Source organism: Macrobrachium nipponense, chromosome 13 (assembly GCF_015104395.2).
Source record: "Macrobrachium nipponense isolate FS-2020 chromosome 13, ASM1510439v2, whole genome shotgun sequence".
NCBI classification, from domain to species: Eukaryota; Metazoa; Arthropoda; class Malacostraca; order Decapoda; family Palaemonidae; genus Macrobrachium; species Macrobrachium nipponense.
This window is the reverse complement of record NC_087206.1, coordinates 48,539,742-48,566,709: the sequence shown is the minus strand read 5'-3', so window position 1 is coordinate 48,566,709 and position 26,968 is coordinate 48,539,742. Positions and strand designations below refer to the sequence as shown.

Sequence of the window (26,968 nt, the reverse complement as noted above, 5' to 3'; positions counted from 1 at the left end):
AGGATAGGAGTTTATGAGCATTTTTAGAGGGGGTTCCAAACATTCGTGGATTCTAACTATTCATGGGGGGCCTGGTACGCATCCCCCGCGAATACGACCACTGTATATATATATATATATATATATATATATCTATATATATATATATATATATATATATATATATATATATATGAATAACTTGATCAACAAGTAATGCTATGTATAAATAAAGGCTATTGCCCCGGAGGAAAAAATGAAAGGCGAGAGAGCCAAGAACTTTTGGTCTAGTATGACCCTTTACTTAGGCACAGCTGATCATACAAAGCAAAAACATTGTAAAAGTAGGCTTAATATCCAAACTGGCACTACAAGATTAGCAATAAGGTCGATTTCACTCTACAGAAACGAAGAAATGCCTGAGGGCAAGATTGGCAATTTTTAGGCAGCCACAACTTGTAGGAGCACACACATGGTCAACAGATGATTCATCCAGAAAACAATACATTTTTAAAAAACAAGGAGGCCTATCCGACTTAGTACCATGAAATTTACAAGAATGTTCCATAAAATGAGTGAAAAATCAAAAATAGGATATAAATAGAGAGAGAGAGAGAGAGAGAGAGAGAGAGAGAGAGAGAGAGAGAGAGAGAGAGAGAGATGATAACTATATAGATGTGGGACTAATTAATTAGTAGTTCACTTATTTTAAGGTCCTTCATAAACATTTTACAAATATATGGGTCCAAATGATACAATCCCAGACTAAGATTTAGGTTGTTTTTATTAGTGATTTATATAATTGCTGATTCCAGTAAATTTCTTGAAACATAATCATTATACCTAGCAATTACAGAGGTACCGCCCCAATTTATACAATGAGATTTTTTGCTCAGGTGGATAAACAGTGCATTTGAAGACTGGACTGTTCTAACTGAATATATATGTTGCTTAATACGTACACATAAATTTTTACTTGACTGACAGACGTAAAAAGATGGGCAATCCTTCAAGGAATTTTGTAAATCATATTGTTATTTGTTACGGGACTATTCTTAATTAGCATATCTTTAATGGTATTGTTAGAAGAGAACACTACGTTAACATTAAACGATTTAAATATTAATTTTATGGTTTCAAATCCACGAAAGTAAGGCAAGCTAAGTACATTTTTGGGGGTCTCTTTTTCATTACTAGCAACACTATAAAACTTTTTGTGAGCTTTTTGATAACATAAATCAGTTATATGAGGTGGGTAGCAGAGATCTTTTCCTATCTTTTTTATGTATTCTATTTCTTGGTCAAGATATTGTGGACTCGTGATATGCAAAGCACGTAAGAACATAGAAGAAAAAATTGAAATTTTAATATTAAGATGGTGGCCAGAATAAAAATGTACATGTGTTAAATTGTTTGTGGGTTTTCTATAAATACTGAATTTACATTGGAAAGATTCTCTATGTATTAATATATCTAGGAAAGGGATGACATTGTTATTTTCAATTTCAACAGTGAATTTTATGGATGGCACTAAATTATTCAATTTAGACAATAAATCATTTACATCGATACCAACAGGCAAGACTACTAAGATGTCATCTACATATCTGTACCATTTTAAGGGGACAAGTGTGATATTCGGGAGGTGTTGTCTTTCAAAAAATTCCATATATAAGTTTGAAAGGAGAGGTGATAAAGGGTTACCCATGGCCATACCAAATATTTGTTGGTAATATTCTCCATTAAAAATAAATCTGCAATCACAAATACACAACTTAATCAATGAAATTATGTGACTAACGGACATAGGTAATTACCTAACTATAAAGTTTCACATTAGTAATTTACTGTTTTATATAGTAGCCCAAAAACAGGAAATAAATCAAATGGGCTATGAGATATTAACCTATCTTGAGGCTACAAATTATACCTTGTTAATCCCATACCTTTAAAGGTAAATTAATTAATCAGGATTAGAGTACTAGGTGATAGCCTAACAATAAAATTTCACATCAGTGAGTTTCATATTAGAAAGCTACTTTTTTATATGGTAGACCAAATAGCCTAGGGCTAGATATAAACAGTCTGGGTTAGTCAAAAGATATTAGCCCAACTATGAGTTTATATGTAAGTAACTTTGTGTTTTTGTATAGCCTGTACATTTTATCTAGAATAATCTGGATTAGGCAGTATCCTGTACTAGGCTAAGAGAGAGCAATTTAGAAAACATCCTATTGTCGGTGTACTAAGTAGTAGTTTACCCCAATTAGCCTAGGACTAGATATAAACTGTATCCTAGGCATAATTAAATAACCTAAAGCCATTTAAAACTGTGGCTTGGGCAAACTAAACAAATTAGTACATAGGATGTTAGTCCTAATGGTATGACAATTCAAATTAGGGCAAAAGGACTAATACAGCCTTATACGGCTGTCAAAACTAACTTAACCTGCAAAGAGCCTAAATCATAGATTTCTAATAGAATCTAGTACAAATATGGAAACTGTATGGGGAACTACAGAGGTGTCCCTCATTAATTTAATACTGACAAGCTTCTAATAACAACTTGCTTTTTATCACTACAGGGCTGCCATTATGCAGGACTCTCAGTTTCAAGTGTTCCATATCAAATTGCTCAGGTGATTTTGTGCCTGTGGGTATGGCTCATACCACCGGCCAACGGGGTATATTCTTGTAAAAAACAATTAAAATTTGCTTGGTCGACAGATATGTACCAAACTTCCATGCTACTGGCAGCAAGTTTTAAGGAAGAAAATGCTTATTCTAAGCTGTCCCAGTGATTCCTAGGGTTCAGTGGGACTGAGGAAAGGGGAAATTATGTCTTTCCACCTTTTTTCTCAGCTCAAGATTTATGTTCGGGTCAAAGCCCAGTAGCTTCAGTTCCCATTAACCCCCAGGTATCTTATGTAAAGGCAAAAACCCAGTAACATCTGTCCCTACTACCTCCAAGGTTAACCCTGCAGAGGAAGTACATTTAAGCCCCATATTTGCATTCTCGACATTTGCTGACTCATAAATATTCACTAATAAGTGTATTTTTATGTTATTTTCATGGCTAACTACATTTTTATGATACAAAAATGATTTACAATTTTTTGAGATTTATATTGATTAATACTGTATTAGTAAGTTTAATAAGATTAAATATTATTAAATAATGAGATGTATGATTTTGTATGACAAATTACTAATTTTCAAATATTAACGTTAATGTGAACAGCAATTATATCAATTCATTAAAGAAAATACTATAGTGAATTAACAAGATTTTATTTTTTAAATTGAAAAAATATGTAAGAATGGAAGGAAATTCAGTTTACTCCGCATCTTTCTTTTTAGATCCAGGTACTATGCTGAGGTCCAGAGCTGTCAAATATGCCAAGTAGTGTGACAGGAGGGGTAGCGAGTTGCTAATTAGCATTCATGTAATTTCTCTCTCTCTTACTGAGATGAGAGAATTCTTATGGTACAGTCAGCTCATGAAGAATTGGCGTAGTTTCTTAATTCATTGCTCGTTATGGAAATATTGCCATATGCAGGTACCAGATTATTTCCTTATCAATAAATAATTCCTTTTTAAGTGTGTTACACATGAAATTAATTAAAATTAAAATTAAGTTGGTTTATCCTTTTTATCAATGATAATTATTTTGCAAAGTAAGGAAAATACATACTCATGATTCCACGAATTCTAACTTTATTCTCACCTCAAGCTTTGTGACAGCATAAGCATTTTGAAGTTGGCTTTCATGCCGCTCAAGTCCTGACCTAACGTATCATACTGTACTGGGGTGTCGTCATTTTGTATCCTACAGCTGATAAATAATACATTAAGCTGTCAATATTCTTTAGAAGCAGTATGTAATTAAACTAATTTTGTCCTTTGATCAATGGGCCTAAATTTGACTTCTGATTTTGACACCTAATTAGCCTAGATCTATTTTCAGCAGTATGCTTTCTTGGGTATGTAATGTGAATGAATATTTAAATTGACAAAATCTATACTAATCTGCTTTTTTATTATTCCTGTTATTCTTTTTTTTATTGGCCATAAGAACCTTTTTCATATCTTTTTTTCATAATTGCTTAATATAATTTACTCAAGTCAAAAAGCAATAATAAGAAATCAAACGAATATAATTAAGTCTTTTTTTTCTATCTAATTCCTTGCATATCATCCATGTCATCCAGACACGTTGGAAAGCTATTGGGATCAAAACTGACGAATACATTATGAAAGGCTTACTTTTATAAACGCTATTCATTTCTTCTAAAAAGAAATTAATTAAAATTAGTTTCACATGTATCCCTAGACCTACTACCATAAGCATAGCGTAAGTAGCTGATAAGATAGGAAATATGAAAGATGACTTTCTCATTTAAGTGTACTTCAGATTTTTTTTTTGTCAATAAAAACCTGCTGCTGTAATCAGGGGGTGTTCTTTGACAGCTGCAAACGATCATACAGGGTTGTTACGAACCGAGAGAGAGGTTCGCTTCAGGTTCGATATAATGATAAACAAAGAATTCAACAACAACAGTTGAAACTGGGGATACTAATATAGAAAGATACACAAACAGAACAAAGGTTTATTTACAAGCTCACTAACAAAGATAAATGCAGAATGGTATCTCCTATTTACATAAAAAAGGTAAAATCTTACATTGCATGAACTTCTCGAAGATGCGTTTTCCTTTCCTTTATCTTTCTTTGCTATAAAGCAATTACCATGACACGTCCCCCCCAAAAAAAAAAAAATTAAATCAACTGATTTTTTTTTTTTTTTTTTTTTTTTTTCTAAAGAGAAACAAGAATTAAACAGCAGGGGAACAATTCTGCATAAAGCTTTAATACTTCTCGTGCCAAAACAGAAAACGGTCATTAGGCTACTCATTCTGAAAACTCCAGAGAGGCTATTAGCTATCACATTATCCTTTCCTCTTACTTTTTCCGTTTCCTGAACTCTGATTAAAACTTTGAAATGCCAAAATACCTCTTGCGTTTTCTCAAAACTAATTTCTCTCAGTAACACTCACATAGAACACTGGCGGTGGCCATGGTACTGGTCGTTCTTTATAATTCTTAATCAAGTTTACATGCATCCACTTTGCTCTACTTTTACCCATATCAATTACATAATGTATATTTCCCCTCTCCTCTAACACTGAAAAAGGACCTTAAAACTTATAAGGTAAAGAAGGACCTTCTTTCTGGACTAATACTAAAACTTCATCTCTTACACACAAACTTCTCTTTTTTGCTCTAAGATCATGTTTCCCTTTAGTTTCTCCTTGACTTCCGTTCTCCTGCGCTAGTTGCCAAACATCTCTTAAATTGTTTTTATAATACTCTAGATTAGTTGTGTAATCTTCTCTACCCTTACATACAGACAAAGGTCCGACCCTATTGATAAATACATTCCCAAAAGATTCGCCTACTGAAGGAATATTACACAACGGAACTCTGGGAATTACTTGATTCGGTTTCCCAGCAATTTGGCATTCATGACAGCTTAAAACATACCTCTTTACGTCACTCTTCATTTTAGGCCAAAAGTACGCCCTACTAATAGACCTGAAAGTTTTATTTACTCCCAAATGTCCTTGCTCATCGTGTGCTGACTTCAAAACTAGCTCATGAAGCTTCCTAGGAACCATTAATTGTTCGGTGATTTCCCCTTTACTACCTGACTTAGGACAAACATAACGACACAAAACTTTGTCCCCTAAACAAAAAGTTTCCTTACACACATCATCGAGATCATCATCCAGCTCACATTCAAAAATTTGGGTTACTGTCTCATCTTCTCTCTGAAACTTGACTTGCTCATCCTTATTCATGCCTAATTCATCACCGTAACTATGTTTACCTCGACACCTACACCTTCCCCTCGGCTATCACTGTCAACGATAGAGTTAGGTTTCTCAGCCACACTTATGCAAAGATCAGCCTCGCCACCTCTTATCACACTCATTCGAATCCACGAACTCACTCACGTTCGAATCCACGAACTCACTCTCGTTCGAATCCACAAACAAACTATGACCGTAGTCTATGTCTGTATCTAAACCCGACCTAGTTACTACCATTTCAGGCACTGGAATATCCCTCACAACAGGATTCGCATTCTTGGATAAAGCTAAGTCATTACCGACAATAATGTCAACGCCATTCAACGGGTAAACTGTCAACAACTGCAAGTTTCACTTCTGACACTACCTGACTTTCTAAATTCAACTTCAACAAAGGACAAAGAACACAATTGTTAGGAAATCCACCTAACATGACTTTTTTTTTCCATATTGATTTCTGCCCTGTCTGGCACACATTCTCCTAATCAGTGAGACAGCAGCTCCTATGTCTCGAAGCAAGACTACTTCCCTCGAAAATACTCCTCCAAGAGAGGAAACTATACCTTCTGACAGAAATTCACCAAAAAATTTCCTAGTTTCTCTCATCACATCATCCCTACTTGACGAAAGGTTAACTAGAGACACTGGTTTCTTACCGTCCTTCCTTTCTAATGCACAATTTCTCGCTAAATGCCCTCTCCCATTACATCAGAAACAAGTTAATTCTGAGCCACTATATGCCATTTTACTCTTACAAACCTTAGACGTATGACCTGGTTTTCCGCATGTATAACAGGAATAGTCACTTTTACTCGCTTTGCTATTACTAGGACTGAAACCTTTACTGCTTTGTACTCTACCAGACGAAAGATCATTTCGTTTCCTACTAACACTCAAATTATGAGTTACACTATATTTGTCTGCTAACCTAGTTGCTCCTGCAAAAGATACTTCTCGCTTATCCTCTATAAAGCTTAATCTCAGGGGATACGTTATCTTTGAAGTTTTCTAACAACACTAAGTTCTTCAAACCAGCAAAATCCTCAACTTTAGCAGAAGTTAACCAATCAAAAAACAGACTTTCTAACTTCTTACCGTATTCTACATACATAATATTTTTGTCCTTTCCCAAATTCCTAAATTTCTTACTGTACGCCTCCGGTACTAGCCTATACACGCTAAGAACAGTTTCTTTCACAATATCATAATCATCGCATTCCTCCTTAGACATGCAACTATACACAGTAAGTGTCCTACCACTCAAAACTGACTGTAAATATAAAGTCCACATTTCTTTAGGAGAACCTACTCTTTCCATTAACTTCTCAAAACACATGAAATATGTCGTAACATCTTCCTCATTGAACTTTGGTACTAATTTCAGCACTGCACTCATACCTAACCTATCAGTTTCATTTTCTTTCTGGCCTGACTGACTGTTAAGAGTACTCTGTCTTAACCGAGCGATTTCCAACTCTTGCATTCGTTCTTTCTCTCTTTCTTCCTGCTCATGATGCATTTTCATTACTTCTCTCTCAGCTGCTCTTTCTTTTCTCTCATACTTTTCTCTTTCTTTCCTTTCAACATACTCACGGAGATCATTCCCCTCTAGACCTAGTAGCTTACCCAACTCAATCAACTCTTTCACCATCTCATTCATTCTGGCTCTTTCTATATTCTCCCTGTTTCAAACTGTTACAGTGCTGAATATTCTAAGCAAGGTCACCACAATGTTACGAACCGAGAGAGAGGGTCGCTACAGGTTCGATATAATGATAAACAAAAAGAATTCAACACCAACAGTTAAAACTGGAGATACGAATATAGAAAGATACAAAAACAGAACAAAGGTTTATTTACAAGCTCACTAACAAAGATAAATGCAGAATGGTATCTCCTATTTACATAAGAAAAGGTACAATCTTACACTGCATGAACTGGGGAAACTGTAGGGTAATGAAAGTACTTGCTGGCCAGTTTTGCGACTCGAAGCGATGGCTTCACAAAAGGAGAAAGGTGGTTGTAGACGTCCTCTTGACTCCGTATTGCAGAAAATAATGTCTATTCTTGATATTTGGAGGGCAGGAACTCCTCGGAACCTCTTGTAGAAAGTTTCTTCTCTCAAGGCTTGCTCAATGTCGAAAATACCTCTGTCGTCCTCCCCTACTTGGACAACTTGACCACAATCCGACCAAATTCTGATGCTTCGTCTGTTCCTTCTTCTCTTATCACTCTCTGATGATCTCTGCTGCTGGGCTCTCACTGATAATCTGATCTGTGACTCTTACTGATGATCTCTGATCTCTCCTACTTCGTCAGTCGTATTTATAAGGCAATCTGGGGGCGGGTCTACCAGCGAACGTCACAGGCTCCCAAGATTACCGGAACTTCTTAGAAGGATCTGGACGAAGTATTATATCAGAAATTGCGGCGTTCCTCAAGTCACGTCGGCGCCTGTCAAGTTCCACAACACTCCTGCCGATTCTAGAACCATCATGAGAACAGGCACCTACAACACATGCGCAAATACCTCCTTGCTGCAGAACTTTTCGAAGATGCGTTTTCCTTTCCTATATCTTTCTTTGCTATAAGCAATTACCATGATAAGGGTGTAATACGAGTGTATACAAATACTTTGGGGAATGAAAGAAAAACTAATTTTGAGTAGAAAATGTTCTGTAAACATATGCATTTTAAGGCCTAGGTTGTCAGTGAGGGGAATATTAAAACACCTTTATCATTAGTGATGCTTGCACGCGATGGGAATTCGTAGCGAGAAGATGGAGTAGCCTGAGATGTTGGGAACTTTGGGGAGCCGTGGTTTTGTATAGGAGTGATGTAAGGCTTAGGCCGATGTGATATAAGTATCTCCCAGTAAAGTGTAGTATTATTAAGGTTTTGAAGAAAAAAATGCATGCATCACAGAATCTGTGATGCATGCATTTGTGGTATTCACTGGACACTGATTTAAAAAAAAGTAAGCTTAACTGAATCTGCTATCCATCAAAGGTAGGCTGGCTTATTGATTAGACTTATTCATTAGACACCTATCAAAGATTTCAAGTGTATTTTTAAAAATCACTCCCTCTCCATCTTAAGTATACGTTAGACACCATTCATAGGTGTAGGCCTAGTCATGATTCCTGGTTCAACAATATGGTGATGAGACGCTATTCCACTTTCACAAATGAATGTTGGTCAGCAACATTTACACTACTGTATTGTCTTGCTCTCTTATGGTGCTTCGAGGAGTTCCACTTTTAGGCCCATTTTCTAAGCTTTGCCGCCCTTTAAAGAATTTGGTTCATTTGTGTATGATTTAAATCCCGGCAGTCTGTTTGGAAGTAGAGAATTGTTTTTTCACCACAATTCTGAGTGTCTAATTTCTACCACATGTCAACATCATCACTTTCAATAACATGGCACTCGCAATGTTCGAACAATTGAGACGCGCAACGTGTCCAGGGCTCCCTGAGGTACACGTCCATATGGCGCAATACTTTTGTGAGTGATGAACATGCTCATGCCATCTACTTTATCCATACCCAGAACAAAAAGGTTAAAGTAGTCTGCTCCCACAAGCAGATTGATGTTCCTAAGAGTGTCATTTCTTATATCATCGTCTGCCATCACACATCCCTTGTTCTGCAGATGACTCTTTACATAGCACAAACCCACGTTGTGAATGGGGGTATTAACATTGTCGTGAACAACTAACTTTACTCTAATGACTCTCGGTCCCATATGAACACGGCAAGAAACATCGTCAAATTCTCCCTTTACAATTTGGGAACCAAAGGGTGCAATGTTTAATACAATGCATTTTACTACAGGTAACTTCAATTTCTTAGCCAACCAACTTGAAATAAAGCTTCACTGACTACCAGTGTCAAGAAACGTGTTTTGTACGGTTGATCACAACTGTGTATCATTGCAGTAGCAATGGGCAACAAGGTGGCTGGTAGTTCATCAGAAGGTTAATTTTGAACGTTTTTAGCATTAACACAAGGCTTTTCATTCTTTACGCTAGGTGGGAGTCGATTGTTTAAGTTATTGTGAGATATGTGACCTTTAACGGGTTGTGAGACAACATGAGGTGCTCTGGCAGAGGACAAGGAATTGGAATGGTTGACAGTGTGCGCAACGGATCTGAACTGATTACTCTCTCTCTCGCAGATCAAACTGTGATGGCATCCATCACACAATTTGCAGTTATGCTTGCTACTGCACTGTTTACTCACGTGACCAGAAGCGAAACATTGAAAACATTTCTTGTTTAAAATAAGTTGGCGTTTCGTGGATGCAACATTCGGATACTTTAAACAATTGTAAGCTAAATGATTATTATTGCAAAATGGACACGTTGCTGTCTGAGGGGCGTTGGTTTCCAACCCCTTCGTACACGCTGTCGCTGAAACACTTTCACCTCGCTGTAACGAGTCATCTAACATAGAGAGTATGAAAAAATCTAATGCTTCAAAGAGTTCATCCAAAGAGAAATCACATTTGCGCAGATATTCTACGACTTTCAGATATACTACCTGACCTTGTGACAATTTTTTGTTAATGAGACTGATTAACAAACCTTGATCCATCGCAGAACCAGTAAGACGTTTTAATTTGTTCAATTAATACCGTAAGCTTGATACAGAAGTTTTTAAGGTCAAGGTAATTACATGTAGGTAAAAAGATATTTGATAACTGCTGATGTAGAATGACCAGTGTCTGATGCTGGTTACCGTAGCATTTGTCTAACAAATCGCGTGCCACCCCATGGTTGGCTGCAGTTACATTCAAGGCCTGAACTACCTTGAGCGGCTCTTCTACTAAAGACCCTAATAAATAGGTGAATTTGGCTATGTTGTCCAAATCAGTGCACTGATACACATGAACATTGAATAATTCCTTGAAAGTGGCGAACTCGCTTTTTTTGCCATTGAACATGGGCAAAGGAAACACTTTAAGTTTAGGTAGACATGTTTTCTGCTGCACTACGCTGGCCAATGTACTGAATCTATTGATGAGAAGGAGGATCGTTTGACTGGCTTCATCCAATGTTTTTAATATCTTGCTTTCTAGCATGGGTTCGAACTTGACTGCACTCTTCAAGTACAGTTCCTTGAGCTGCTACTTGTCAGCTTGGGTACAATCTAGCAAATTTTGATATATGGGAACGTTATGCGAGTCCATAAGGTTCCCTTGTGCCCATGTCAGCGAGGCGTTCAGGAGTACCACGAGAGAGTCAACTTGTGTTTCTAAAGCGGCCGCCATTTTGTGGTTATGGGAAGATACAATTAACTACGTTATTTGGAAAGACGAGTTCCAATTCTCAAACTGGCAAATGGGACATAGGAAATGGCGTCACTTTCTTACTTTACGTTACATTAGTTTGTTACAACTTAGGCTATCCTTAGTTCTCCTGATTGCTCTAACGGGCTTTCTCGCTACGAATCAGTGTCGTGATACGGTTACTAAATGCGCTTCGCACATGTGTCGAAATGAACTCAATCAGCCTTCCTTCCCTGTCTATAGCTTACAGAGTTCATCGGCAAATGACGCACTCCATGACGTCTATGTCTAGTGCAATACCTCCTAACCTGAGTGTTAAGGGCTCTTACTCTAGCGTTATATTCACGGGGGACAATACCAAAACTATTCGCTTCCGCGTAGAACATGGCTACTTTTACTGTTATTTCTCTTATTCTGCCTAGGAAGGCTTTCAGCCTACCCTAGACTTCTACAGCAGGTTCGTGGGCCAAATCGTTGCCCCCTAGATATGCAACAACGAGGTGATATCTAATATGCCTGACTCTCATTTTCCACCCCCTCGATCAGCTGGATATGCAAAGGTAATTGTGAGTGCCCTAACAAAAGTACATTAAACGCCATAACTCGTTCGTCGCTGCTTGGTAAATGGATACTAAAATCTATCCATCGTTCGAAGGACCAAAAAAATGTTGCGAAGTTTCTTTGGCGCCGGAAAGTCACCGGTTCATACACAAGGATGAAAGAACCATGAAGTTAAATTACAAATTTTATTAGAAAAATAAACCTTCTCTCATTACTACACTTTTGTCTAAATATTTACACAATTCAGGCAGCTCTGACCACTATGGTATTAGGACAAAGAAAAAAGGTAACCTCGTGGTTGCACAGGCAACACGAAATTTATCACTTGACATCTAGTTCATCATTGACAATAACACGCAAATCTCCTTGGCACAGAGAGCACTGATAATTAAATAACATGTTAAACAAATTTCCTAGCTAAGTATTGCATATTTCTCTATATGTACTCACAGTTACGGTTGCTTGGTGGAAGCTGACATTCAGGTGGACGGCCCTCAGACCCCCTACTTACTGTCACGTCTTATCTCAAGCTATGGTCTTTAGTGGAGAGAGAGATCGAACTCGTATTTGTGCTTTTATAGCACTGCCAACAAGTCATTTTCTATAGTTCGAATTCAACTTTTCCACTAAGCAACTAACTCGATAAGCTACTAAATAAAAAGGCACAACAACATCTAATAACTGTTTGTGATGCAGAAAAATTAAGTGAAATAATAAATCGATTCAAAAACATCTGCGAAATTTAGAACCATCGCATTTCTGCCGCCACTGGGGAAAATTAGCGGGAAAGTTAAGGCCTCAAGGTGGGGTTCTTATCGCGAAAAACTGTGCACTAAATTTTTTGCGACAGGAGATATTACATTTTACCCATGTGGAATTTTTCAATTTCTTTATCCATTCTCCCGCTGCATAAAAAAGCTGAGAGCAATGCTCAACCGTGGTCTTCTGACCTTTCCTAATCGTGTAGAAACCTCTCAGGTCTCTCACCATATCCCCGTTTTCCTTTGTACTATAGGCTGCTCTCAGAAATGCCTGTGGTTCTGTCCATGACCGGTATTTTGTATACTGAATATTACGGCACCAATGTGCTAAGTCCCCTTTATTGAAATCCAACACTTTTAATTCCCTTGGCGTGTAAAAAATTATTAACTCCTTCAGTAAAATTCTGCACTGGCTGAGAAAGAATGCCATCCAAAATACCCAGAAAAAAGGGGAAGTCTGATCATTTTTGTTTCCTTCTGCCATTTTGTCTAACTTAGAAAAACCCTCAGTTTTTAGAATTCGGCTGGATCTTAATATCAATTGAATTCCAACAATACTCCCCAAATTCCTTCACAAATTACCAAAGAAAAAAAAGATATATGAAACCCTGACATATAAGTACGTACATATTCCCAAAGTTAATATTCCCTGCACTTATAAAGAAGAAGAAGAAGAAGAATAAGAAGAAGAAGAAGAAGAAGAAGAAGAAGAAGAAGAAGAAGAAGAAGAAGAAGAAGAAGAAGAAAAAGAAAAAGAAAAAGAAAAAGAACACCCTTTTTACTCTAACGGTCAAGGTTATCTCACCAGCTGAATGGAATATAGACCATGAGCTCAAGAAAGAAAAAGACGCTTTGTCTTGTTGCTACCTGAGGATTAGCTGCTGATCTCGCCCAAACATTGGGTGCTCTCAGACCCCAAGCTGCTATAGCCTGCACCGACCCACACGTCTTGTTCTTCCCATTCATTGCATGCACTAATACACTTATAAAAAAATGAAACTCGGACATAAAAAAATTAAACACGTTCGAGTTGTACATTCCCTTCAATGGACCACGTAATCCCCTATACGTAAATGCAGTTCCAGTGAATACCTCATATTAAAAAAAAAAAAACCTTAATACATTCTGCTCCCCTGAAAGAAACTGTATGGCGATTAAAACCAAACATCTAAACTGTTCCTTTAATCCCGCAAAAAGTGAAATACACAAGTGAGAAAATTGTTAACATAATAAAAAATAAAAAGACATTAAAGGAATGGCACGAGGTACTCTAAATGCACGGAGGCCGTCTATTCCTGCATTAGCGCATATATCTAATCACACACACAACCGCAGATCTCTATAAATAACCCATGCTGACCCTCTTGTATGCGCAATCGAACATGTAAGTAAATAAAAGTCAGAATTCCCATTTTGGCGACACTGAATCCATCTGAGGGAAAAAAATCATAACCTTCAGAAATCAAAAATAAAAATGGATGAGCATAGAATAATGGGAATGGGAAATAAGAAATGTTTCTGTATACATGGGAGAAAAACTGATTAGAAATTGATTGTTTTTCACTGCACTTCGGCTTCTCTCAGGGCACATGTAAATTGTTCAGTGATCAAAAAAGTCTGGCGACCTCCAACACTAGTTTCTTTCTTTTACCATATATGTAGATCTAGTGCACCCCCTAAAGAGCGTGCCGTCTAATCCCGACTTACTCACTATCGGAATATATTGTGTTTTTCTCGTGCACTGATAGGCGTACAAACGTACATACGCTAGTCCTTTCACATTTCTGATGTTAGCATGTACGAAAAAATTAAATTGTTCTAGAACGTTCCATATGACGTCATTATCTGGTGACAATTTAAGTCTCTTAGTCCACCCGCTGGGTCAGTTTTTGCACCCACGCTCACGTCTCCACGATTCGATATGTTTTACCAAGCTTTAGACCTTGTGTTTTACCACGTCGGCATCTGCCCAAACCATTCACTGACACCTCGAAGCTTTTTCCACAGCACAGCCACAGCGTTTGTTGAACATTCCTGATAGAGTCAGTTGCTCTCTAGAAAATATGTGCACTCTTAACCACTTTTTGTAGATGTTGTTTTGTTGTCAACTAAGAACTACATGTTGAAATGATTTTATTTATAGAAAGGTAACAAAATATTTGTACAGATATATACGTATACAGCGAATTAACCCCAATATGTCTTTGAAAATTAACTCTCTTTATAAGGCCTGATGATAATGCAAATAATCTCCCTGTAAATAAGCATGATATTCATTATCAAAGAAAAACTTTATTACGTATAGTTAAATTACGTGATCCTTCACAAAATTGAGAAATGTAGCATGTACAGCAAAAACACACCCAAAATTAGAATACCAAAAGCATATCAGTGCTAGACTAATTGGTCAGGTAGCTACATAGCAAATCATGCTAGACATAAAATTTTGGATTTTGATTTGAAATGCTGTCTCTTTGCATGGCAGACAAACACACACATATTCAAGAAAATGAGAAAAAGTACAGAGTCGGCTAGATGGGTAAGTAACCCTGAACCCTAAAGAGAAAGCCTGTTTTACAAGGTTAGGCAAGAAAGCCTCATTCATATTCTTTGCAGCATCTCTTATGAGTAATGTGCTTACTGGATTATTCTGTTAATTAAGAAATATGACTTACTTTTCCGGACTTGGATGTGTACAGCAAGGACAGTAACAAAATCTGATAAGTGGAATATGTTACTCTTAGGTTGCCTGTGTATTATGTACAGTACTGCATGCATGGGGATCTGTGTACATTATTCATACCTATAGACACACCTGATACACTTTTCGATGGAAAGGGATTCAAACCTGCATGAACTTTGATTTATGCTAGCGTTCCTGGAACCAAACTTGCATGAAGTTGTGTGCATTTTACACTTTTGATTTGCAAGTACTACTAGCATAAGACCAAATCAATAACCATCTTGGGAGGAATTTCATAATTGGTTTTTCTAGAATGTCTTGTTTTTCATATTTTAACTTTTCTTGTTTTAGAAACATACCCCTAAAGTAGCAATACAATATTTTTCTTTGACCAGTTGATTTCACTTTATAACTCTGGCACTGTATTTTGCTTTGACTCAGAATCCATAATTATTACATAATGGACATTCCACCTATTGTGCTGTCAAGCTAAACACAATATACTCATGCTTTTTCACACATTTGCATAATTGATGGTAATGATATATAATATTCTGTACTTTCTGTAGAATTCACACCTGAGAATTTGGTTTTATTTTATTTATTTGTTTATTTATTTATGTAAAAAACATGAATGAATGAGCTTAAGTTCTTTACTTATGATCTTTTTTATTTTCATGTTTCCTCTTCACTGTGATATAGTAAGTACAAAGCATTATGACTAATATTGATATATAGTTTGCATTTATTTATAGAGTTCCCTTTGCACTCTCATTTTATTGATTATTATTTTTTGTTTTTTGTTTTTCAGCACCACAGAATAACATTATCAATGGAGAAAATGTCAACGGAGGTGTATTAGTCCCCCCACAGTCCATTGGCCAAGTCAATCCTCCACTTGATAATAATAATAATAATGCTGATCAGCAGTTAGCAGCCCCTGGAGGTATGTCATTGTATACATTTACAGCAGTGTATAGTCTGTGATGTTTTGCCTTATTTTCTGATATTTTCATTAACTCAGTACAGTGTTGTACAATACAATATGGAGAATGTTCTTAGTAATTGTGACAAATTTTTCCTTATTCACTAAGTAAGATAGACTCTTCATGCATAATACCAACTACAGTAGACCCCTGTATTCGCGGGGTATGGGTACCACACAGGCCCCCAAATAGGTAAAATCAGCCTATTTTGATAGTTAAAATACAAAAATCCTCAAAAAAGGCTTATAGCAAAATATGCACTTTGTCACGAAAATCATACAGATATATAGTAATTTGTGAATATGCTCATGAAAAATACTGCGAATAGATGAATTTTCCCCAAATAATGGGTATATACGGTCCATAGTAAAATCCATGAATAGGCAAACGGCTGCAAATTGTAGGTCTGCGAAGAGCAGGGGTCGACTGTAATTGCTTATGCATAATGATACCACACAAGTTGAACAGCAGGGCCAGGATCTATTAGTATAGTCATAAGTAGAAAATAGTACTTGGTAAATAGGGGCAGCCTTGGAGTGGGGACCCCCTTAAGTATGATAACAAAAAGTTGATTCTAAATTTGATTTATTTTGATTATAATTTTTTAGCAGTGTTCTTCAGTTTCCATAGTACATAAGTAATTGGTGTCATATATATTAAATATTGTCAGAGCTTGGTTTCTGATTCTTTTTACTAGTTATATTTTTATCTGAATGTTGTCTGTGAATTTTTTTTTTTTTTTTTTGCGAAAAATTTTTGTAGCTAGTGGGTAAATTCAAATTCCACAGATCAACATAACTGGTCTGCTCATGAGTCCTGTGTATCATCCAGTTTTGTCCAGTTAATTGAGTAACCCACACATATTTCTGGTAATATATTTGACCTCATATTCACAGATGTTCCAGCTATTGTCAAGTCCAAGGTCTTTGAATATGGGGCCAATGTTGATTATTGCACTGTTGAGATGGACTTATCTGTCAATCAGTATATTCCTAATGACACAATTGGAAAAAGGTCTGGCCAAAATATAGAGCCAATTGGGATAAAAAAAATTGAAGCGTGTCAGGCAACTGCTATTTCAGATGTTATGTTAGATCCTGATATCCCAAAAAGGAGTTAAATAAAATAATAATGAATATTTTAATAAGGTATGTCCCTAGAAAGGTTATGAAATTCAGGACAAATGACCAGCCATGGTTTGATGATACATGTAGATGAGCTTACCATAACAAACACACCAAATTCAACATGTGTAGATGAAATCATACCAATGAAAATTTCATTATTTTTGTTGAGTCTTACTTTGCTGCAAATAGAACTTACCATACAGTCAAGAGAAATTACAGTCATTCCTTGAAGAGGAAACTTAAAAGAATTACTCAGCCTCATCTGTGGTGGACCAAATTGGCATCTGTCTTTGGGGGTGATGATGCAAATTTCATATGAAGGCAAGTCAAAACCAAACAGGCTGTACCAGTTTCATAGACAGCATAGATTGAGCATATGTCTTAAGGCACTGGTAGAGGGAACAAACAGACATATATATTCAAATAAGTGGGGGTTGATAACCATAGCTCTTGCCAGTTAGAGATAGGTGCAAACGCTGGATACCTTGGAAATGCTGAGATAAAAAACAAATAGGAAACACGCTGTGCGCATAAACGAGATCGTGAGTACATTCCAGAGACATGAGATAACCACGGGAAAGGTTACCGAGGACATAGGAACAGACTAGCGTGCATACGTTTGTAAGTTAAGTAGCATGCGTGTATCCGTACGTCTATTGGTGGGCGTACAGATAGAACAATGAATGAGATATAATCTCGAGTAGGTGAATTAACGGGCAATTAGACGACAAACTGTCATAGTGGACACAAGTGATTTTGGCGTAGGAGAAAGGCGCTTAAGAGGTCCGTCGGAAAGGCAAGTGAAAGACTGAAAAAGTTAATACCTTTATGTAGTGACATTGAGTTCAGTTCTAGAGAAAGGGGAGTGCGATGTGACACTCATTTATTGACGAACTTTAACAGTTCATTGTTTGATAATTATAGTCTCATTTTCAGATGGATTCGAAGTCACCATATAGAAAAATGTGATTTCTTTAGACTTTTATTGACCTTTGATAAACTATGAATTCTTGGACAAAAATAGGTAAGAGGGGTACTTACTTAAATATGATTTTGGGAAGAATATGATAGTTTAATGTTTTTTTTTAAATGCTCTCAACTCATTTTATTCTATTTTCATGTTAACTATTTTTGGGAAATAAAAAGAACATTTTTGAAATAGCTGGAGTTTGAATTTGCCTAGAGTTTGATATTTGATTTACAGCTAGCTTCAGAGGTTACACTTGAGGGAACAATGGAAGTTAGGTTACGTTTCCCAGTTAGGAGTTCTCTCCAGTTATTTAAACGAGCGTCATTTTGACCCTCGTAAGATATGCATTCGTACATAGCCTACGCATACAATTGCGTTTATCTTTTGGTGTGAAAATAAAAGAAAATACAGTAAAATTGTAAATGAGAATACCGTAACCTACATATCATAAAATAAAACAAATAAGTGTAAGGTTGTGTATTTATTTTATTAGGCTTTAAGGTAATCATACCTCAATATTCTCTCTCTCTCTCTCTCTCTCTCTCTCTCTCTCTCTCTCTCTCTCTCTCTCTCTCTCTCTCTCTCTCTCTCTCTCTCTTATTAGTACTGTACATTTGTAGTATCAATTACTGCACTGTAAACATAAAAACTTGAAACTAAATTAACCCAAGGAAGTTCACAACATCGGCGAATAAGTGCATGCAACATAGGTATGTGTTGTAAAATTATTTGCTTTGCCTGATTTACAGTACTACTACTATATTTCATTACAAGTTTAGAAGTCTCTAGGTATGATTATCACAGACATTATAGCAGTTCACTAGAGAATATTTAATCACTGTTGGTGTTTCATCTCTAATCACTGTAAAAATATTTTAAATCCGAATTTTATATGAAGGCAACACAAAACCAAACAGGCTGTAGCAAGTTTATCCACACCAGTTCGTGTGTACGTGTTGCCTTTTTTTTTCTTTGCTTGATATAATGTACCATATGATTATCACACATATCATAACTATATACTCAAGAGAATACTTGATCAGTTGATTATTTCATCTCTAATCTGTAAAAATATTTTAAAAAGGATTTTGACGTAAGGAAAAATCTATTTCTGGGCGATTGGTTCGTGTCGCCCAGCAAAATATCCTTTAATCCATTATTTCTAAGGTAAATGAACTAACAAATACCAGAGAATAAACAAAATAAAGAAAAAGGTCAGTATAACTGACTCGCTCACCCTCCAAGAGGGCGTCGGTATGAACACTAGGGCGAGTGAGACCACTACCACGAACCTCTTGCCAATAGAAATCTCCCACAACAAAACCCCCACAAGAGGGGAGCCGACCCACAGAACGGGGCAGCAACTACTACTACTCCAACCCACGCTAGGGACTGCCGCGCCTCTGGTGGCCATCCTAAAGTTAGCAGTCAATCTTGAGCGCAGGGTTGGGAAGGGGTGGGATTTCGCTGGCGACACGAACCAATCGCCCAGAAATAGATTTTTCCTTACGTCAAAAAATCCTTTTTCTGGGCTCAGTTCGTGTCGCTGCTCTCAAATTGTACCATGAGAATTAGCACAAGATTGAAAATAAAGAAGGTCTCAATAAAACTTAAAATAAAATTAAATATTATAATTGCAAGAAAATATATACGCATACACAATTATTCATATAATGTGGAAAGGAACAATACTTAAGATTAACTTGAAGTTAACATATATATACAAGGGCTTACATGGGATATATGTTGAACTTAACACATGTGTATGGTTATCATAGACAACAATAGTTAAAGCAATTATAATTAAATAGTATTAATAATGTAATAAAGTATAATTATGAACAAACTTACATTAAAACATGTTAAACAAATTTATAGATCTTAATAAACAAATCCATAACCATTGTAAATGGAGGTGTGGCACCCTAGCATAAAAATAAGGGGACCACATCACAAAGATCAATATATACAATCAATTGTGGGTGACCCTAGCAAAAAAATAAGGACACTAGACCATCACAAGAGCAGCTAAGACTCAAGGGTAGACGTAGATGAACATGGTAGGTATAGGCAAACTGTTGGCTGAGATAGGTAGAAAGGAGATCTGGATCTTCAACTCAATTATTAAGCAGAGTCGGGGGAAACTATGTTACCCGCCGCAACTGCTGAACCTTCAGAGATTCCAAGGACTTTAAGTAATGACGCTTAAATACTGTCGGCGATTTCCATCCAGTATACTTTTTCAAATCATCAAAATTCTTGTGTTGAAAATATTTAATTGAGGTGGCTACTGCCCTGACATCATGAACCTTAGGGAAGGATTCAGGGTTGGCTTGTTTAATAAAGTATAGGATCTGTTGCCTTATACCTTTAATTGATAAAGTACCCAAACCATTTTTCTCTTCTAAAGAGAGGACCCGAAGAGGATGAGGATGTCCTGGACAGAAAGGCTCGTAAGGTCGTTACTGGACAAAGAGAAAGATCTTGAGGAAGGGGTATAACCTTCCAAGGTTCCCACCTCAACAAAGGATCCTCATTTTTTGCTAAAAAGCTGCGATCCGGAGAAAGCAGAACTTCTCCTGAGGGAAGAAATTCTATATGATTTGCATCTCTGGATAACGCCGACAGTTCTGAAATTCTAGCTCCTGAAGCCAAGCTTAATAAAAATAGTGTTTTTCTTAAGAGCATTATAAATGAACATGTCGTATTATCTGTATCTGAAGCCAGCTTTAGAACATCATTTAAGAACCATGACACTGACGTAGGCCTTACTGAAGGTGTAAGTCTAGCACAAGCCTTGGGAATAGACGAAAAGTAAGAATCTGTCAAGTCTATGTTAAAACCCAGTTGAAAAATCTTCTTTAAGGCTGACTTGTTTGTCGTAATGGTGCTAGCTGCTAAACCTTTTTCAAATAAGGATCTGAAAAAGGATATAGCTGAATTGATTGCCATGATTTTAATGTCTGATTCTCTCAGGAAGGATGCCAACTTTTTGACTGCAGCATCATACTGCCTTAAAGTTGAATCTCTTTTATCAGATTCCAGGAAAAGAATATTTCGTGGATCGATATCTGCATCTCTCTTGGCCGCAAACTTCATGAAGTCCATAAAGTTAAGCCCAGAAATGCAAATTTCATTATTAGGCAAGATGAAACCAAGCAGGCTGTAACAAGGTTATCCACACCGTGGAATTAATGTGTACTTATGTGCTGCCTTCCTTTTTATTTTCTTTTTTTTTTACTCGATTTACTGTAACATATTTCATAAGTTGAATTGATTCTAAGTAGCATTATCACACATAATGGTACTGTGAGGACGTGAGTCAGACAAGAAGAAAGCTCAGCTAACTTTATTGAATGTTGTTTTTTATTTAGCTGACCTTGTGTCAGCACGGGCTCTTGCTCACAGAGCAGCCCGTAAAACTTTATTGAACAGAGACGGCTGTATATGAGGCAGCAGTGCGGTCGGAAACGTAGTGTCAGTCACGCGCGCACATACAAAAGGGACGGAGCCCCCGCTGCGATTGTTTCATCGCAGCTGTAAATAGACATATATCTTCGTGCAGAGAGCACATTTTTACATGATATAAATATCGGCGGATAGGCCATGAAATGCTCTACAATTTATTATATGGTATAAAAAGTATGTGCAGAGGAAGGACGGACATTTGCTGAAATGCCGTCCTTACAGTACACAAGAGAGTACCTTGTCACTGTTGATGTTTCAACTTTCTCTCTCTCTCTCTCTCTCTCTCTCTTTCTTTGTACCTTACGCACATGATTCTGTTTATATTTTGGTTTGAAAGAATAGAAAATGAGAAAATACAGTAAAATATAAATTAAAATACTGTAGCAAAAAATATAAATAAAAAGTGAGTGTGTCTGTGTTACTGTACTTGGACCTTATGTAAACTTACCTCGGTTATTTTTCTCTCTCACTTTACTGTGCATATCTTTTAATATAATGTGAATTACTGAATCGATAACATGAAAGCAAAACCAAACAAGCCCATTTAAGTCAGGTCTACCCAGCCCACTTCACTCATCCAACACTGCATCCCTACCCTCTCCCAGCCATACAAACTGCTCTTTAACTTCACCCAGCTCCCAAAACTATACCTGTGAGCCTTCCTGTGCCCTGCCTTATTGCCCCTCCTTTTTGATGGTGCCAACCCAGCTGACCCCCCCCCCCCCCCCCCCCCCCCCCCCCACCCCCCCCCCCCCCCCCCCCCCCCCCCCCCCCCCCATCACCATCACCATGGAATGTTCTTGACGCCTCCCCCACCTCCAAAAGCCCTTTCTCAGTCCGAGTATAGACAGTGTTACCTACATTTTCATGAGGCTGCACAGCATTGCCAATCATCAAGGACGGTTTTTTTTTTAACATTTTTGAATATTGATTTACGTATTTTATATATCTTTGGGACCTTGATCCCTGGTCTAGGTTTGTCAGATACTGATTGTCGAGTTTCGGACAAAAGCGATCTGTATAAATGAGAGGTTACTATACAACTTATGAAAATGTGACAAACAAGAAACCATCTGTCAGTGGCTCAAGTCATAACTACTAATATTAGGAAACAGAAACCTACCACGATGAACCACTTTATCTAAAGGAGATAAATCTTGGGAGAAGTTGACATCCACACTGGAGAACAGTATCCTAGTAAAGGACTACAAATGACTTAAAACAGGTTGCATTGACTATCATTCATATGAGGCCTTTTGAACAATGCCTAACTTTCGTGCAGCATTTGCTGAAACTTTCATTAGATGTTCCTTAAAAGTAAGATGTGGATGAAAAATTGCACCAAGAATAGTTGAAGCCTCAGACTCATTAAGCAAACCCCATCCATCTGAATGGGAGGATGGGGTGAAATATTCTGTACAAGATCTGTAAATCAATAACGTTTACATTGACTGGAGTTCCGCCTCTTATCCCACCGACTGCAACATTCCCTGATCCGATTTATGTCTTGAGCTTCATTTCACATAATTGGAGACTTGACTACATCCACAAGTGTTGCTTCATTGACATAATGAACAATCTTGTTTTCTTGGAAAACGGTCATATCACTTGTCTACACCAAAAATAAGTGGAACTCCGAACACAACAGATCTTGGTTCACTAAAGATCCCATCAAGAGCAACTCGCTGCTGCCTACCCGTAAGGAAATCTTGAAGTTATCCTAAGACCTATCCGCCCACTCAAAGATTCTGAAGTTTATTAATAGGTACCGTATGTTTTACTAAATCAAAAGCAGCACTAAAATTTATTTGAATTACTATGCACTCAAAACCCTAATGGTTCTTTTGCAAATGTCATGTCAAATTTAAAAGAGCATCGCAGGTACCTAACTGCTTTTTGTATGCATATCGAGTGTCGGCTTACAATCCTTTAGATTCCGTATATTTATATAGTGGCATAAGAATAAGTTTTACAGCAACTTTGGAAAGCACAGGGCGAATAGAAATTGGACTGTTGTTACTGCAGTCTACAGATAAGCTAACTCATTGGAACAGGCACTGTATTACTAAGCTTGCGCTCATCCACAAAGATACTTCATTGACATAAAAACCTATAGAATCTACTTATGTAATCTTGGGAGACAACAAACTAAAAGCTTAAAAAATACGAAGGGAAGAAACCTTCAGGATCTTCTCCACCCCAGCTATCCAAATTATCAAGAATTTTGTTTAACATCCCTAAAGAATCATGCAAATTGTGTAAGAATAAGTTCAGGATGAAAAATATCAGGGAAACAGACATTCTTAGCAGATAGCTTAGTTTCAAAGCTCTATGAAGCAGTTCAGCCTTTCCCTGTGGCCAGTATTCAATCTACCATCCAGTTAATAGTGGTAGAATGGAAGGAGAGAGTAACCCAAAGACAGGAGATGCCAATTTGGTCCACCACAGATGAGACTCAGTAATTTCTTCAAGTTTCCTCTTCAAGGAATTATTGTAATTTCTCTTGATTGTATGGTAAGTTCTGTTCACACCACAGTGCGAGACTCAACTAAAAAGTGCCGTTTTCATTTGTATGATTTTGTCTCCATGAGTTTGTCATGGTAAGCTTGTCTACATGTATCGTCATACCATGACTGGTCATTTGTCCTGAATTTCATGACTTTGCCAGGGACATACTTTATTAAAATACATAATCATCATTATTTTATTTAACTTTTTCTTGGGATCTGGACTAATACTATAGCATCTGAAATATTGATTATACCCGACACGCTTCACTATTGCAATCCTAATTGGCTCTAGATTTCAGCCAGACTCTTTTTCCAATGGCGGCATTAGGAATATAGCAATTGACAGATACATCCACCTCAATGGTGCAATGATTAAAAGTGCCTCCATGTTCTGAGACTGAGTCATACTAATCCTTTCCAAGAGACAGTCGTACAGAATCATCAATGTTTAGATTGTGGTAAAGAGCAAAGACATAAACATTGTAGAACTTACTGAAAATTTTAAAACTAAGAACTTCATGGCAACTACACTCTAAATTTTTCTGACAATAAATAGGTCATGTGGACTAAGTGTATATGTACAGCCATACCTTACGCATGTGAGATGTTGCGATGATAAATACTAAAATCAGGGGTTTGAAACCTCAGGATTACAAACTCAGCCTTCGATTTGTTACTACAGGCAGTCCCTGGCTAATGGTGGGGCTTCCATTCCTGGCCAAGTGCCACTAACTAAAAATCAGGATAATAGCACTATCAACCCATTTAACAGTGCCGTTAACCAGAGATCGGTGCTGCTGACCAGAGATGAGCACTACTAATAACCTGCCTAATGCGCTGTTAACTGGAGATTAGCACCAAAAATCTAGTTAATGGGGTTGCTAGACAAACGCTGTTAATCTTGATTGCCATTAACTGATGCCGCCAGTAAGCAGGGACTGTCTATAGTATATACAAGTCTCATATAAAAACATCAAATTGCAGTCATGGGCACAACTCCGGAGATCTAGAAAATTAGACCTCAAGGTTTGACTATTTGAGTAAAGCACTTTGTAATTTTTCCTACTGTCTCCTAAGTGCATCTTGCATATAGTATTTGCCCATGCTTGCTGTTGGTTTTAGTTCTTATCTTTTATGATAGTAGTATGTCAGCTGTACAGTAAACCCCTCGTATTCGCAGGGGATGTGTCCCAGATCCCCAGCAAATAGTTAAAATCTGCAAATACATAGAACCCCCTCTAAAAATGCTTGTAACTGCCTATTTTGACATTGCAAATGCAAGAAAACCTCTATAAATGCTTATAACTGAATATTATTATAGTTTTATCACAAAAATTACATTAACCACAAAAATATGAAAATACCATAATTTGTGAATATTTCCCAATGAAAAATACTGGAATTGGCCAATTTTCTGCTTGTAATAGGTAATGGTCCAAAGAGAAATCTGTGAATAGGTGAGTCCGCGAATCTCGAGAACGCAAATATGGTGGGTCGACTGTAGTTGTAATTTTGCAAATTATGTACAAAAAATATTAGAAAGAACTTATATAACTCAATAAAAGGTACTGCATCTCCCCATTCCAGTATGTAAGTTTCATTAATATTTGTCCATAAAAGGGATTTTGACATAGGAAAAATCTATTTCTGGGCGAGGAAGCCGTGTCGCTCAGTGATTGTTGCTGATTTTAGTTCTTATCTTTTATGATGTTATGTATGTGACCTGTAATTATAATTTTGCAAAATGAAATTTAGAAAATTATAATAGAAAGAACATGTATATCTCGTTAAAATTAACATATTTTTACAAGTGTCTTGGAGAAGAGAGACCCTTCACAGGGTTAAGAATATTTAATATCAAATTCCCATGGGAGGACAAAATATTTTATAGCATTTTTTCTTATGCCATATGCATTTGCATATCATCATCTTTCCAGTGATTTTTTTGGGGGGCGGACCTTGAAGGTCACCTGGTCTCATGGAATAGTTAATTTATATTTAGCTTGGCCTATAAGGCTTAATTTTGCTTTTTTTTCTACAGCGCCTCCTGTTATGGAACGGCCTGCAGCTCCAGGTGAGGCCCATAATAAACCAATTCAGGCTCCAGTTCACCCGGGTGCTGTGGATGGTCCAGGACCCCAGAATGATGTGTTAGCACCACCCCCTCAGCATCTTCAGGGTAGGTTTGAAAATTAGTTGAAAAAATTATATATTTTTTATGCCTGTGTGAATTAAATAGACTTCAAAATAAATTTGCACTTGGGAATGTTTTAGGTGTTGTAGAAAGTAGAGACATTTTTATGATAGAAGTTTTTCTAGATAGAGCTATAAACACTAGTAACAGTGTTGATTTTAGCTTCCTTTGAAACTTCATTTTAGTCAAGCTATTGATTCATTTGTTTAATTTTAGCATGCAGTGTCTAGTTGTGCAGTTCATGGAGATTGATAATAGTCTTTATATAAGTATAGTATTGTAAATAAGCATAAAACTTATTCTTCATTTAACTGCTTACCATTCCAGTAATTAGAATGGGCATTTCTCATTGGTTGTGAATATTATCGCTTCATCTATGTTTAATATTATAAGAAGTATGACTGCTTACTAACTTGTAATGTATTAGTGGTTTAATGTTCTGTTTTGAATCTTTGTATACATATACAGATACTAATATATTTTACTAGGTCTGTGACCAACCATATTTTGTCATTTTTTGCAATTGTATGAGTTAAGTTGATATCACTCATAGTTGGAATAAAGTT

At 36.8% G+C, this 26,968-nt stretch overlaps 1 protein-coding gene across 1 annotated transcript in view; it reads left to right on the top strand.

Moving 5' to 3' along the window:
- Positions 1-26,968, top strand: part of LOC135225786 (uncharacterized) — a gene marked incomplete in the record, with an annotated part of 392,131 nt that overhangs the window by 266,291 nt on the left and 98,872 nt on the right. Inside the window, 2 exon segments of the mRNA XM_064265264.1 lie at positions 15,959-16,093; positions 26,250-26,387. Of these exon segments, the coding sequence (XP_064121334.1) occupies positions 15,959-16,093; positions 26,250-26,387 (273 nt within the window).